This window comes from Dendrobium catenatum, unplaced genomic scaffold (assembly GCF_001605985.2).
Source record: "Dendrobium catenatum unplaced genomic scaffold, ASM160598v2 fragScaff_scaffold_384, whole genome shotgun sequence".
Classification (NCBI taxonomy): Eukaryota; Viridiplantae; Streptophyta; class Magnoliopsida; order Asparagales; family Orchidaceae; genus Dendrobium; species Dendrobium catenatum.
In genome coordinates, this window is record NW_021318846.1 from 208726 (window position 1) to 222828 (window position 14103).

At 37.6% G+C, this 14103-nt stretch overlaps 1 protein-coding gene across 1 annotated transcript; it reads left to right on the top strand.

The window, feature by feature from the left end:
* The first annotated feature begins 224 nt into the window (after positions 1 to 224).
* Positions 225 to 3841, top strand: LOC110093365 (elongation factor-like GTPase 1). Its single transcript, XM_020818227.2, has one exon. The coding sequence runs from the start codon at positions 516 to 518 to the stop codon at positions 3621 to 3623; it is 3108 nt and encodes a 1035-aa protein (XP_020673886.1). The 5' UTR covers positions 225 to 515; the 3' UTR covers positions 3624 to 3841.
* Positions 3842 to 14103: the final 10262 nt, after the last annotated feature.

Sequence of the window (14103 nt, forward strand, 5' to 3'; positions counted from 1 at the left end):
ATAACTCGATAAAGCTCGTTTGTTTAAAGCTCGATAAATATGAAACAAATTGAACATGAATTATGCATGAATCGAACATTAGCACCCATTAATTTAAATAAATCAAATTTAACACAAATACAAAATCTGGATCAAATTCAAATCAAATTTGAATAAGCTCATAATAAATGAACTCAAATATGTAATGTTCGACTCGTTTGTAGCACTAGTCAAATATATTCGTCGGTTGTCCGAAAATTTGGATCTGCTCATCCTTTTCGTCAACGCAGAGAGATTGCTTATATTTCAGACCTAATCAATCGATCAGTTCGTGTGCTTAAATTCCCCAAAACGTTAGCGGCAGAGAAACTAGCCTTGCCGCCAATACGGCAGCTTTTCCCATCGACGGTCGACGCCGTCGCTGTCTTACTGCGCACCGAACACTTTCTTTAATTGTGATTTAGGAAGTAGGGTTTCTGATTTTCTGCCCGTTTTAATTTTCTCTACTTTCGTTCAAGCTATTATTTATTGTTCCCATGGCGGATTCTAGCACCCGAAAGATCCGCAACATTTGCATCCTAGCACATGTCGACCATGGAAAAACCACCCTTGCTGACCACCTCATCGCCGCCTATGGTGGCGGCGTGCTCCACCCGAAGCTTGCCGGAAACGTACGTTTCATGGACTACCTCGATGAGGAGCAGCGCCGCGCTATCACCATGAAGAGCTCCTCCATCTCTCTTCTCTTCCGCGACCACTCCATCAACCTCATCGATTCCCCCGGCCACATAGACTTTTGCAGCGAGGTTTCCACCGCCGCCCGCCTTTCCGACGGCGCCCTCATTCTCGTTGATGCTGTCGAAGGTGTTCACATCCAGACCCACGCCGTTCTCCGCCAATCCTGGATCGAAAAGCTCACCCCTTGCCTCGTTCTCAACAAGATCGATCGCCTCATCACCGAACTTAAACTCACCCCGATGGAAGCTTACACCCGCCTGCTGCGCATCATCCACGAGGTAAATAGTATCGTTTCAGCATACAAGTCGGAGAAGTATCTTTCAGATGTCGATTCCTTACTGGCAGGCGCTTCAGACGATGGCGATGGTGAGTACGATCACGAGCTTCTCGAGGATGACGACGAGGACACTTTTCAGCCACAGAAGGGAAACGTGGCGTTCGTTTGCGCCTTGGACGGATGGGGGTTTTGCATCGAACAGTTTGCAGAGTTCTACGCTTCCAAGCTCGGTGCAAGCATGGCCGCCCTGAAGAAAGGATTTTGGGGTCCGAGGTATTTCAACACTAAGAAGATGATGATTGTTGGGAAGAAGGCGATGGAAGGCTTCAGCAGGGATCCGCAGCCGATGTTTGTTCAGTTTGTGCTTAAGCCTTTGTGGCAGGTTTATCAGGCAGCTCTGGATGTGGATGGCGACAAGGACATGCTTCAGAAAGTTATCAAATCCTTCAATTTGTCAGTTCCTTCACGTGAATTGCAAAACAAGGATGCAAAGGCTGTGCTGCAGGCGGTGATGAGGCGTTGGCTTCCGCTCTCTGATACGGTTTTATCAATGGTGATCAAATGCATGCCTGATCCTATCTCAGCCCAGTCTCTAAGGATTTCTAGGTTGCTACCCAAAAGAGACCTGGCTGTTGATGGCAACGCGCATTACTCAGATATTGTGGCTGAGGCGGAGCACGTCAGGAAATGCGTCGAGGCTTGTGATTCTAGTGCAGAGGCTCCCTGTGTTGTCTTTGTTTCAAAGATGTTTGCCATTCCGGCTAAAATGATCCCTCAGAAAGGCCCTAATGGGGAGAAGTTGAATCATTCTTTGGTTGGCGAGGTTGGTGAAGGGGATTTGGATGAGTGTTTCCTTGCGTTTGCAAGGATTTTTAGTGGCGTGCTTAACTGGGGTCAAAAAGTTTTTGTGCTTTCAGCTTTGTATGATCCATCAAAAGTAGATTTGTCACAAAAACATCTGCAGGAAGCTGAGGTTCAGCGCCTGTATCTGATGATGGGCCAAGGTCTGAAACCTGTTTCTAGTGCTAGTGCGGGGAGTGTAGTAGCTATTCAGGGCTTGGGGCAGTATATCTTGAAGAGCGCAACTCTATCTACGGTGAGGAATTGCTGGCCTTTTTCGAGTATGATGTTTCAGGTGTCACCAACTCTTAGAGTGGCCATTGAACCATCTGATCCTGCTAATATGGGTGCACTTATGAGAGGATTGAGACTTCTTAACCGAGCAGATCCTTTTGTTGAAGTTACAGTTTCTTCCAGAGGGGAACAGGTGCTTGCAGCTGCAGGTGAGGTCCATTTGGAGAGGTGTATAAAGGATTTAAAAGAACGATTTGCTAAGGTCAGACTAGAGGTTTCACCTCCGCTTGTCTCTTATAAGGAGACAATAGAAGGAGGGGAAGGTTTTTCATTCTTAGATACTCTAATGATTACTCCCACAAGTACTCAGTATGTTGAGAAAGTTACTGCAAATGGGAAATGTGTGGTTAGAGCTCAAGTTGCAAGACTTCCTAATGCTTTAACTAAAGTTCTTGAAGAAAGTGGAGAAATCCTTGGTGATATAATAGAAGGGAGACCAGTCAAGAAAAGTGGAAGTTTGGGCTATGTTTCTCATGATGATGGTGATCCTGTAGCTGTTCTTAGGAAGCACTTGGTTGATTCATTGGAAAGTGAATTGGAGCTTGATTCTCAGAAGGGTGATAATGATAGACTTGAGAAATACAAGCTACTTTGCAAGAGATTTCTTCAAAGAATCTGGTCACTTGGGCCAAGTCAGGTTGGACCAAATATCCTCCTAGTTCCAGATTCTAAAGCAACTGAAGTTATTCATACAAACAGTGGACAGAGTGGTTTTCGCATACATGGTTCACGTCACTTGTCTGAGAAACTAGGATTTTTAGATTATTCTAGTTCTGATTCAGTTGTGGACACAGATAATGGAGAACCATTAGAAGCAACCAGTTCCATGTATATGGAAGCAGAGGGTCTAAAGAACAGCATTGTTGCAGGTTTTCAATTAGCCACATCTGCAGGGCCTTTATGTGATGAACCTATGTGGGGGTTAGCCTTTTTGGTTGAGTCCTATATTTTTCCGGGCGATTCGGAGAACAAGGATCACCTTGATCAATACGGTATTTTCAGTGGGCAAGTTATGACAGCAGTGAAGGATGCATGTAGGGCAGCTGTGCTTCAAAACAAGCCAAGGCTTGCAGAAGCAATGTACTTTTGTGAGTTGAATACACAAGGAGACTTCTTAAAGAAAATGTATGCGGTTCTTTCAAGGAGGCGATCTAGAGTGTTGAAAGAAGAGATGCAAGAAGGCTCCCCACTTTTTACAGTTCATGCTTATGTTCCTGTAGCTGAAAGTTTTGGCTTTGCAGATGAGCTTAGGAAGTCAACTGGAGCTGCTGCGAGTGCTTTACTTGTTCTCAGCCACTGGGAGGTGCTGCCAGAAGATCCTTTTTTTGTCCCAAAAACAGAGGAAGAGATGGAAGAATATGGAGATGGTTCAAGTGTCCTTCCCAACATGGCAAGAAAGCTTATTAATGAAGTGAGGAGAAGGAAAGGACTTCATGTGGAGGAAAAAGTTGTCCAGCACGCGACAAAGCAGAGAACACTAGCCAGAAAGGTTTAATTGGTTCTTGTGAGTTGAATAAATCAGTTTTACATGTATCTTAATACTTAGTTTTATTTTTTCTTAAATTATAGGATTTAGAGATGAGTTATGCCTATGTAAAGGTCAATTTTTGGAATATTCTCATACTCATTATTCTATTGTATCAATTTGATAACTGATGGTTTGTGTAGCAATATGGTTATCATAAATGAACACCTTTTGATTTTGCTAGCATCGACCATCAAAATGTCTCAAACATAAATTCGTTTTTATATTGTTGTTTGTTGTTGTTTTTTGGCAGGGAGTCTGGAACTTGTGGCCTTTTAACTTTGGTTTGGTGAAGGATTCACTGTTTTCTTTCCATGTTTTTAGGCAGTTATTAATTATGCATATGCTATTTGTGTCAATTAGATCATTGATATTTTAATCATCTGTGTATCTAAACCTATCAGTTATTCACAATGTCGATGATAAAATTGAGAATTGAACCAGCAAACACAAACTTTTTATATTCTTTATTTAATGCAGCCCATGGGACTGACACGTGGAAGTATGATATAGTGGATCGATGGAAGAAAGGTTATACTAGGAAGAACACACAAAATCGGAGAACAAATACAAGCTCAAGGCTCAAAAGAATATAATATTCTTCATGCCCATTCTTACACCTAACCCTGGCTATTGATAAAACAAAATAAAACATTCTAGAAATTAAAGACATGCTAGACTAAAGCTCTATTATAACTAAGATTTACCACATCATAGAGCTCGACTCCGTCAAGATGTTAGTAGTTAGTGCATGCTGGGAGTGACGTAGGTGTAGAAATCATAACCAATCCTCTTGATCAAAGATTTTTCATCTTCGATGCATAATTGCAAGCTTATTTAGACGAGTACAGGTTTCCAATGCCTCAGCCAATGTAATTTCCAATGAATCAACTAAATCTCCCTCCCAAAGGCCCAACCTACAGACCTTGTAGGCATCATATCCTGCTGCTCTCAACCCTTCTCACAGCCATGTCTCTTAACCAGAAACAATGTCAACTGAACTCATGTCTTTAAGTAATGTCTCAGCAGAACCGGACCTCTCAAACACAATAACAACACAGGTCTTATCGACAAAGTGAACATCAAAATCTCCTGCAAAAAGTGGATGAATTTACCAGAGACAATGTTTTAGCTCCACAGTAGAAAGTTGCACCACCAAAGCCCATAGAAAGAGTATGTTATCTGTGCTTACTCTCCTGGTAGTATCAATCCGCCAACCAGTCTCATCATCATTACCAGGTTCATGAAATGTTAGAAATGTTGGATTGAAAATGTTTGCATAATCTTCAATTGATTTGGTGCGGTCGAGTGCAGATCAGCTTGAAGGAGCATTCATTAACAACATATTCAGCTTAGCAAACAAAATTGCTAACTTAAGAACATTGTTTCCATGGCTCTTGTTCCCATCTTCAACTTGCTCAGGAACTTCAAGTTCTATTGGCGCAAAATACTATCTTTTTAAATAACTAAGGGCACTAGGGATATTTTTGCCTTTTCTTAAAGGTCCAAACTCCAACAAATGATTAAGATCAATCACATTGGTGAATAGCAACCTCAACGAGCACAAGAGTTCTGACACCGTTTCAGGTAACCGGTCGAGAAATTTCTCATGAATGAAGGTAAAATCATGGAGGCAGTTGTGGGAAACAATTGTTTTGTGAGAACTTGAGATGAAATCAATGACTTGACGGAATCCCCAGCGTTTGAGATTCTGCTCATCTTCAAGATTCTAAAGTTCTGTCAAGAGAATCTTCTTATTCTCTTATGAGCTGGTTACACAATACACACTAGTACACTACCTTGGTATGTCCTCCATTATCTGGGATAAGTACAAGTATTAGGTCATCAAAGATCTGTTCCACAATCTCAAAAACTAACTGAGCCTGCTTTTCACTGCAGATGTCTACTCTCATGCCTGGCCTTGAACCATAAGCTTCCCTAGCTAATACGAGTTTCCTCAGGGATTGAACACAAAACCCATGTTTTGTTTAGCTAGTATCTTTAATTGCTTTCCTTCAGTGATTAGCCCTTGACTTCATTCTTTCCTTGAAATTGAATCGGCTACAAATGGATTTTGTGAAGTAACCGTATGCATCCATGATTTAGACTCTCTCTCTCTAGCCAAGGCTTCTTCTACTCTTTGAACTGCGGAACGAGAAGGGGCAGACAGTGAACCGGAGGCACTTGAATATTTCAGCGCGAGCTTTGATTTGAGATAGGCGGTCTTGAAAGTGTCAACGGGGAGAACCAGACGCCATGGATGGCGGAGAGAAGAGGTGATGTGGGAGGCGGGCTGGGGATAGATTGCACGGACTGTTGATCCTTTGAATTCTTCTTCTCTCCATTAGCTTCTTCCTCAACTGAGCAGAACACAGGCACAAATCATGCATGAGCACGAGGTAGGGCGTGGGATCGCGGAAGCGCAGTGGCAGCAAAAGCGGGAGCATATTGGGGGTGGGGGCATAATCACGTTGGAGCCAAGCCAACGTGTGGACGCTCTGCAGGAGCAGATGAGCAAAGGCATTGATGTGGTTGCCAACGTGCGTATTCTCTCCACAGAACGAATGAAATTAGAATATAAATCATCTAATCGATCAAATGATGCATTCACTTTGGTTGCCTAAAAGGCTTTATGGCTTCGATCGTTATCAACAACTTATCTTCTTCTGTAGTCTGTCATTGTTCACAAGTTCTAGACTCTGTAACCAACTGATGTAGTGGATTGATGGAAGAAAGTATATGCTAAGGAACACAAAACCAAAGAACAAACACAAGCTTAATGCTCAAAAGAATATAATATTCATGTCACTTCTTACACCTAACCTTAGCTTTTGATAAAGCAAATAGAACATTCTAGAAATTAAAGATATAATAGACCTAAGCTCTATTATAAGTTTATAACTAAGATGTTTCACATAAAGCATACCTATATTTGGCTGTTGTTGACCTCGATTTTGCCCAAATACGGGCATAGTGGACTGAGTTGACCAAGTCAACTTTTGACTTGGTCAACCCAAGCCTTAATGGGTCAAAATTGACCCATTAAGCCCTTTTAAAAGCCCAAATCAATTCCAATCTTTTTCATGGCTCGATCCTTACTCCTCATTGACCTAATTGACTTGGTCAAATAGAGCCGTTAATAGGTCATTACGACCTATTATAGCCCAATTAAAGCCCATTCATTGCTCTAATCATCTCCCATTGATTCCAAATTCAAAATCCCGTGGGATTCAGTGAGATTTCCCTCCTAATTGCCCTTAGATTCGATCCGAGCCGTTGGTGATAGGGTTGGGACGTTTAAATAGCCAAATAGGTTTAGAGAGGGGGATTTTTCTTCTTGCTCGTGCTCTAGGCCTCCTTTTGCTTTGAGATTTCTTGCAAGGACTCCTAGAGACTTACACCTTCATTCCCGATCAGATCCCGGCCACCCCAGGCCGCCGGTGACGAGATTCCGGCGACCTAAGGCCAAATCCATCCAAAGCTTTGATCCAGGCGATCCAGAGCTCGTTTGATCGAGGTTTCAAGAGGAAAAATATATGAGGATAGTCTACAAGCTCAACCGTGTCGAAGATTTGGAGATCGGACGGTGAAATTTCTTAAAAAAACCCTTAGAATAGATCAATCACTTCGAGTTAAATAGGTTTTCTATTAGTTGATTATTTTCCGAACGGAGACTTCCCCACGATTTCTGTTCATACCTAGGACACATGTTTAAAATTTCGTGAAATTCGGTTGAGAATCGAGGGAGAACGAGACATTTTTGTGTTTAGGGTTTCGGTCCGGTTCCGCCTGCAGGCTGAGCGAATCTCAGCCGTCGATTTCCAGATTGACGGCGCCGATCTTGCCCGTACGCGGTCTGGACTGACCGCGGGCCATTGTCCACGGTTGCCGCGTGTCACGTGGCACGATCCCCGCCCTCCATCTGAGCCGCGCGGATCCAACGACGGGCAGCGGGCGCTGACGTGGTTAAGTGCTGCTGATTACGGCATCAATCCACAATCATTGGCGGCGGCGGCGCTAATGATTGGCGCGATTCCGCGGTCCAACCCGCAGCCGTCACTTGTCACCCCGGCCCCGCCGCCGCCTTTCCTTAATAAATAAATTTTGAACGTATTTGAATTCTGCACACTTTAAAGTTGGTTTTGCTCAAGAATTTTTGATTTGTCTGCAGTTATGTTCAAAACAGCAAAATAGCACTATTTTGAAATTATTTAATTATAGTCTTTAAACTTTGAAATTGCGTAACTCCTTCGTTTTAAGTCCGCTATCGATGCATAGTACCTTGTTTTGGGTCTATTTTGAATTCTGCATAGTTTAAGACTATTTTTAGATAAAAATTATGTTTATATTTCTGTTCTTCCAAAAACAGTAAAACAGCACTATTTCAAAATATCCTATTTTTGTATTTAAACTTCGGGAATTCATATCTTTTCCGTTTTAAATCGGATTTTGGCGTGCGACCCCTTGTTCTTTTCAGAAAAATGTGAATTTTATTTTGACTATGGTTTCAGTGGCTGGTTTTGGCTTTTCTGGTAGACTTCTGCTTTGATTTGATTATTTGGGTATTTTGATATTATTTTTATAATCAGTATAATATTTATTTTCAGGATACAAACTATTTTCAGATCGTTTTGAAACCTCGGTTGGGTGGTCAGTGGGTCCCCCTATATCTATGCATTATGAATTGACTCACATGTCCTCTTACCGGTGGTCTCACCACCAAATAGCACCATTGGTAAACAGTTATAATCGAGACCCTCTAAACTGGGTGGTTTTTTCACGAAATGGCATTATTACATTGTGGTCATGGTCAAAGCTTGCATGTTCCCCAATGGCGCCAAATTATTGAGCAATGAATTAATATGATGTGATTGATAGGGCACAAAACCCTTTGTTAGCTAAGGTGTATTCAAAGTTGTCCCCTTGGACAAATATTCACCCCATGCTTACAAGGTACCCTTGGAGGAAGTAACCTATGACTGTCGGCAATGGACCTTTTGTTAGGTTTGGTTGACTACCACTCTGACTAAGTAGACTAGGGACCATGATAACCCGGGACGATGGAACCATGAGATCTTGATTGGGTTCATCATCATTCCCCCCCAACATCCAATTTAAGTGCAAGCAACAAACATCATAGAAGAAACAACAAAAGAGGAGAGGGCAAAAGCCAACCGAGCTCAGTCATTGGCAAGAAGCTATATGCAACCACCCAGAAGCTCGACAAGGGTCATCCAGTGGAGAAAACAAGTAACAGCCCACACAACGCCAAAAGGTCAATCAAAATCTCACAATCAATTCAAAGGCCACCAATCAAAAAAAGAGGAAGTACTATCAGTGGTTGCCAAAAAGCCACAACCATCCAGCTGGGAACAGAAAGTCACTACATCATTGCTTGAACCACAAAACACAAGCTAAAGACAAAAGCCATCTCCAACGAAGCAAACCCCAACATGGTAAAGAAGACCAAATCCAAAGAGAGTGTATTTCTTTTTGGATTTATGACGTCTACGCTTACCACTCGAATTAGAAAAATCATCAATAATAATTTGAAGAATATTTAAGTCATAATTATCTCTTCTATCCCCCCATCATAAGAAATACAATCATTGTAGAAACAGCTTCATAATATAAAAGTTTCTTAAAATAAGCAAAAAAATTGTGACCAAACAAATATTATAGTTGTGATCTGAAAAGTAAAGAGGTAAGAAGTCTTAAAATGTAGCTTGAAGCTAGTATTTGTGAAGAGGTTGAGATTTATGCACTTACTAGGATGATTACCTTTTCAGTTGATGTGGAAACAAATGTGCTATGTCAAGGAGATAAAAGATATTAGAAAATCAACGGTCAGGATGGTCTCAATATACCAATCTGTGTAATTTTTTTTTATTTTTAAGTTAAATTTACAGACATATCACATAATTCTTATTATTTATATATCTCATATCAAAATTTTTATTTTTATTTATCTAATACTTTAATGTCCCAGTGGCATTAAAATGTATATTTCATTTTAGAAATCTTATTATCAATGATATTTTTTATGTGATTTAAAGACTTAGATATTTTTTAATTATATATATTACATTTTAATGCCACTCGGACATTAAAGTATATTTCATTTTAGAAATATACATTAAAATGTATATTTCATTTTAGAAATCTTATTATCAATGATATTTTTTATGTGATTTAAAGATTTATATATTTTTTAATTATATATAAAAATAGTAAGTTGCCCCAAATGTAGTCTTAGGCTTCATTCGGGACGGCTTTTTTGCTGCTTCTTAAAACAGTTTTTTAATACAAAAATTAAGTTTTCTGTGCTTAAAAGCTGCTTTAAGAAGAAGCAAAAAAACATTCCAAACGAAGCCTTAGTTGAAACAATATAAGTACCTTATCTTATAGATAGTTGAAAGCCATATGATTGACTCTCTTTCCCTTTTGACAACTACTAAAAAATACTCATTTAGCTTGGTGAAACTTCCAACAACTTAGGCTTCATTTTGAACGGCTTTTTATTGCTTCTTAAAATGAAGTTTATTATAAAAATTAAAATTTTGTACTAAAATTCTGTTTCAAGAATTAATAAAAAAGCCGTCCCCATTTCAGACTGTTTTCTTGCTGCTTCTTAAAATAATTTTTAATACAAATATTTTAATTTTTTACTAAAAAATAATTTTAAAAAGTTATAAAAAAGCCGTCTAAACGAAGCCTTAGATTCTCACATGCAATAATGGAGCTGAATGGCCATCATATCATCAGCATCTACTACTTGGTGCCAACTTACCAATCATTTTGAATTTTATTTTATTATTATTGAGCGAATTTAATCGTAATTATAAAAAATAAATAACTTGTTGAGAAAATAGGTCCCTTGGTGGATGTTTACTATCTTGACCTTGAAGCCACCATTGCGAGCATATTATTCATCTTGTATTCATTTCTGCTAAATTTTGTGAAATGATGAGATTTTAAAAATAATTTTATGACAATCATTTATTACTTAATTCTAAAAATTATATTGTCTTTTTCATTTTTTTTTGTTTATGATTAAATACAAATTTAAGGTATTTGAATCTATCACATCTTAGCATAATTTTATCTTCTAATAATAAAGATTGATAAATAAAAATTTTATATTAAATATTGATTTTTCTACTAATTTTAAAATATGAAAACTTTTTTATTTTATTATTGCAATCTCTCACTAATAGATTGAAGATGAGTTCTTGAGAGAGTTTGTTGGTTGAATTACAAGGACCTCGATTACGAGCCTAGAATATACGCGGCAGTAGAGTGAAGGAATTTTTAATCTTAGTGTTGGATGTATGCCAAACACACTAACATAGAAGATAAAACATCAAGATTTTTAAGTGAAAAGCCTTGAAAAGGGGACAAAATCATGAGGCTTTGTTCAGTCAAAATGATTTACTTAAATTAGAAAGCTTGACCCATCCTTTAATTTAAAGATAGTGAAATTATAATATTTTGGAGAGTTGGGCGGAAGTCTAACGATAAGTGGTGGCTAAGCAGAAGTCCGATGATGGTCGGCGACCAAGTACGTAGAAGTCTGGCGATGTTTGGTGGCCAGACAGAAATCCGGCGACGACCAGTGATTGGGCGAAAGTTCGACGGCGGTCGATGGCCCGACAGAAGTTCAGCGAAAGTTCGAAGGCAGTCGATGGCCCGACAGAAGTCCGGCGATTGTTGGCAGCCGGGCAGATGTTCGGTGATGTTAGATATCCGAGCAGAAGTCCGACGACTATTAGTGGCTTAGCGGTAGTCAAGGAGGAGCTTGGTTGTAAGAGAAATCTCATATTTCACTTCCTTTTTCCTCTCCTTTTTTAGAGAATGATGAGTCTATTTATAATTTTTTAGGAGTGACATGACTAATAAATATGGGGAGGATCAAGAACAAGTTGGGAGTGCTCTTATAAATGTCCAATATTGACTCTCTCAATCATAGATTATTTATTGAGCATTTAAGTACCTTAATGATGTCAGAATTTGATGATCTTGAGTTTGTTGGATTTGTCTCGTCGAGCCACTTGATTCGACTATAAGCGTGTTTTATTTGGATATCATTTGATCATTCAATTTATGCTTTGAAACTTTCAAATATGCTTCAAGCCCTCAATTCGGACCCATTTGGATTTGGATTGGACTGATTTTGATGTCGTTGGTTCGTCTCTTTGAGACGCTCAATTCTACTATACTTTTGCTAAAATCAGAGTTTGGTTGGCTCTAGATTTAACTTCTAAAGTTTTCAATTATGATCGAGATTTGTTCTTAGGGGCGGAACCTCATAGCCCCGCTCCTCCCCCCCCCACACACACACACAAAATTAAAAAATGGGTTATTACATGGATATTTAGGTAATTTGTTCCCCTCCATCTTTTTTTACTCTTTATTATAGGAGTTTTTAGGCAATTGCCCCCCATAAAAAATTAAAATATTATTAAAAAAAAAAAAAAAAATTAAAATACTATTATCTTTAGGCGGTTGTCCCCTAGCAGAATTAAACACATTGTGTAGATGTGTTATTTATAAATTTGCTCCCTCTAAGAATCAAGACCGATTCCGACCCTGTTCGTGCTCAACCAGGACAATTTTTTTATGGTATATTAATATGCAAACAAAGTTATTGCTAAAATAAGTGGACCAAATTTTAACAAAACATTGATGTTTTTTCTTTATTTTTTAAAAGTATTTTTTAAAGAAACTTTATAATGTCTGTTTGTTTATATTCCTCTCTATTACATTTCAAGGATCACTTTCCAAAAGGACAATGGAAGTTAAACTTTGTAGTAAGATCAACATAGATATTTTGAGAAGCAATGAATATAAATATGTAAATATAAACATATGAAAATGAGCCCACATAGTATATTCAATTATATGAAACATTTATGTATATATAAATATAGTCAAGCTTATCAAGCAAAATACAATCAAACAAAATAGTTTTCTTATTTAGCTTGTTAAATAAACAAATTTATAAAAATGAGTCAAATTTGATCTAATTAGCGAGTTTTTTTTATAGCCCTAATAGGGAGAGGATTAATGGGGCTAAAAAAATGTAAGTGAATTGTACATTGTTGTAGTTTGTTAGGCATAAGACACGTGTTTTACTTTTGTCATGATATGTTCAGATTGTTATGAGTGAGAGTACTTATCATGCTTTGTTAGTAGCACTAATAGACTCATCACTCACCTTCGGTCATCCTATTGCAATATTCATATATGTTGATGCTTCTCATACAAAAGCTTTGGCAGTGTATCACAACGTTTAAAGATCCTGTGACAATCAAACCCACTATAAGTAACACGTCATAGTATATATTAATATGATTTCAATATACTTCTTTATGCCATTCGAGTGACCAACAACAAATTAAGGATTTGTTTGGGACGACTTTCTTACTGCTTTTTAAAATAGATTTTCAATACAAAAATTTCATAAATTAAAAATTTTTATACTAGAAAATTGTTTCTGAAAGCAGTAAGAAAGCTGTCCCAAATGAAGCCTAAGACAATTGAGATTGATTCTAACTCTCTATGTTTAGTTTTTCCCACCCAACAATTCTTAATTGATATGAAAAGATTAATAAAATAAGAGGTTGAAAGAGCTATCTAAGCTTCTTTCATACATTCCTTCTTTGTAGCAACCATTAATAGAAACTAATCCAAACCATCCTAATCCTAAAAATCATCACATAAATGATCAAATAAATACACCATTATGGTCATTAATGGCTAATACCATCATTAACTATTAATTTACCTTTTTGTTGCCCCAAAACTTTCCAATTTTGCACAAATTATAATTTATTTTTGCAAGAATCTCCATATAGTCTTCAAAGCACCATTATGAACTCCAAGATATTAATGGGCATTTTTATCAAAGCTTTACCATACACACTATGATGATTTCTCAATCCAAAAGTATTATATTTATCTATATTAATGTCATGTCCCATTATTAAAGGCAACTATATGGATTTGCCCTAACTATTAAAGATCAAATATAATAGAATGTGATTAAATGTTTTTTTTTTTAAAATTAAAGTGATTTAAAATATATTTGAGTCGTCTAAAATTTATTTGTATTTATTGAATTTATTTTTAAAATTATATGGCTTAAAGATTATTATGATCTTAAAATTTTGTCTGAGACAGGTTATGTTCTTAAAAATTTTGGATTTTAACCATAATTTTAAATATTATTTCCAAAAAAATAGATTTTTAAACGAAAAAAGAATTGTGTAAAAATTGTCATTTACACATATTTATTTTTTATTGGGTGCTTTTCCTAATTCAAAAACAATAAAAAAACTGTATGAAACAAAATCTAAGTAAATATCTTCATAGTTAATAACAATTATGAGTGAAATTTTAATTTTTTAATTATAGTCTTATTCTAAAAAAATGGATTATATGATAAAAA

Bases quoted from the DNA above. Each gene is read 5' to 3' on its own strand.
- LOC110093365 (XM_020818227.2), top strand. From the start codon at position 516: ATGGCGGATTCTAGCACCCGAAAGATCCGCAACATTTGCATCCTAGCA.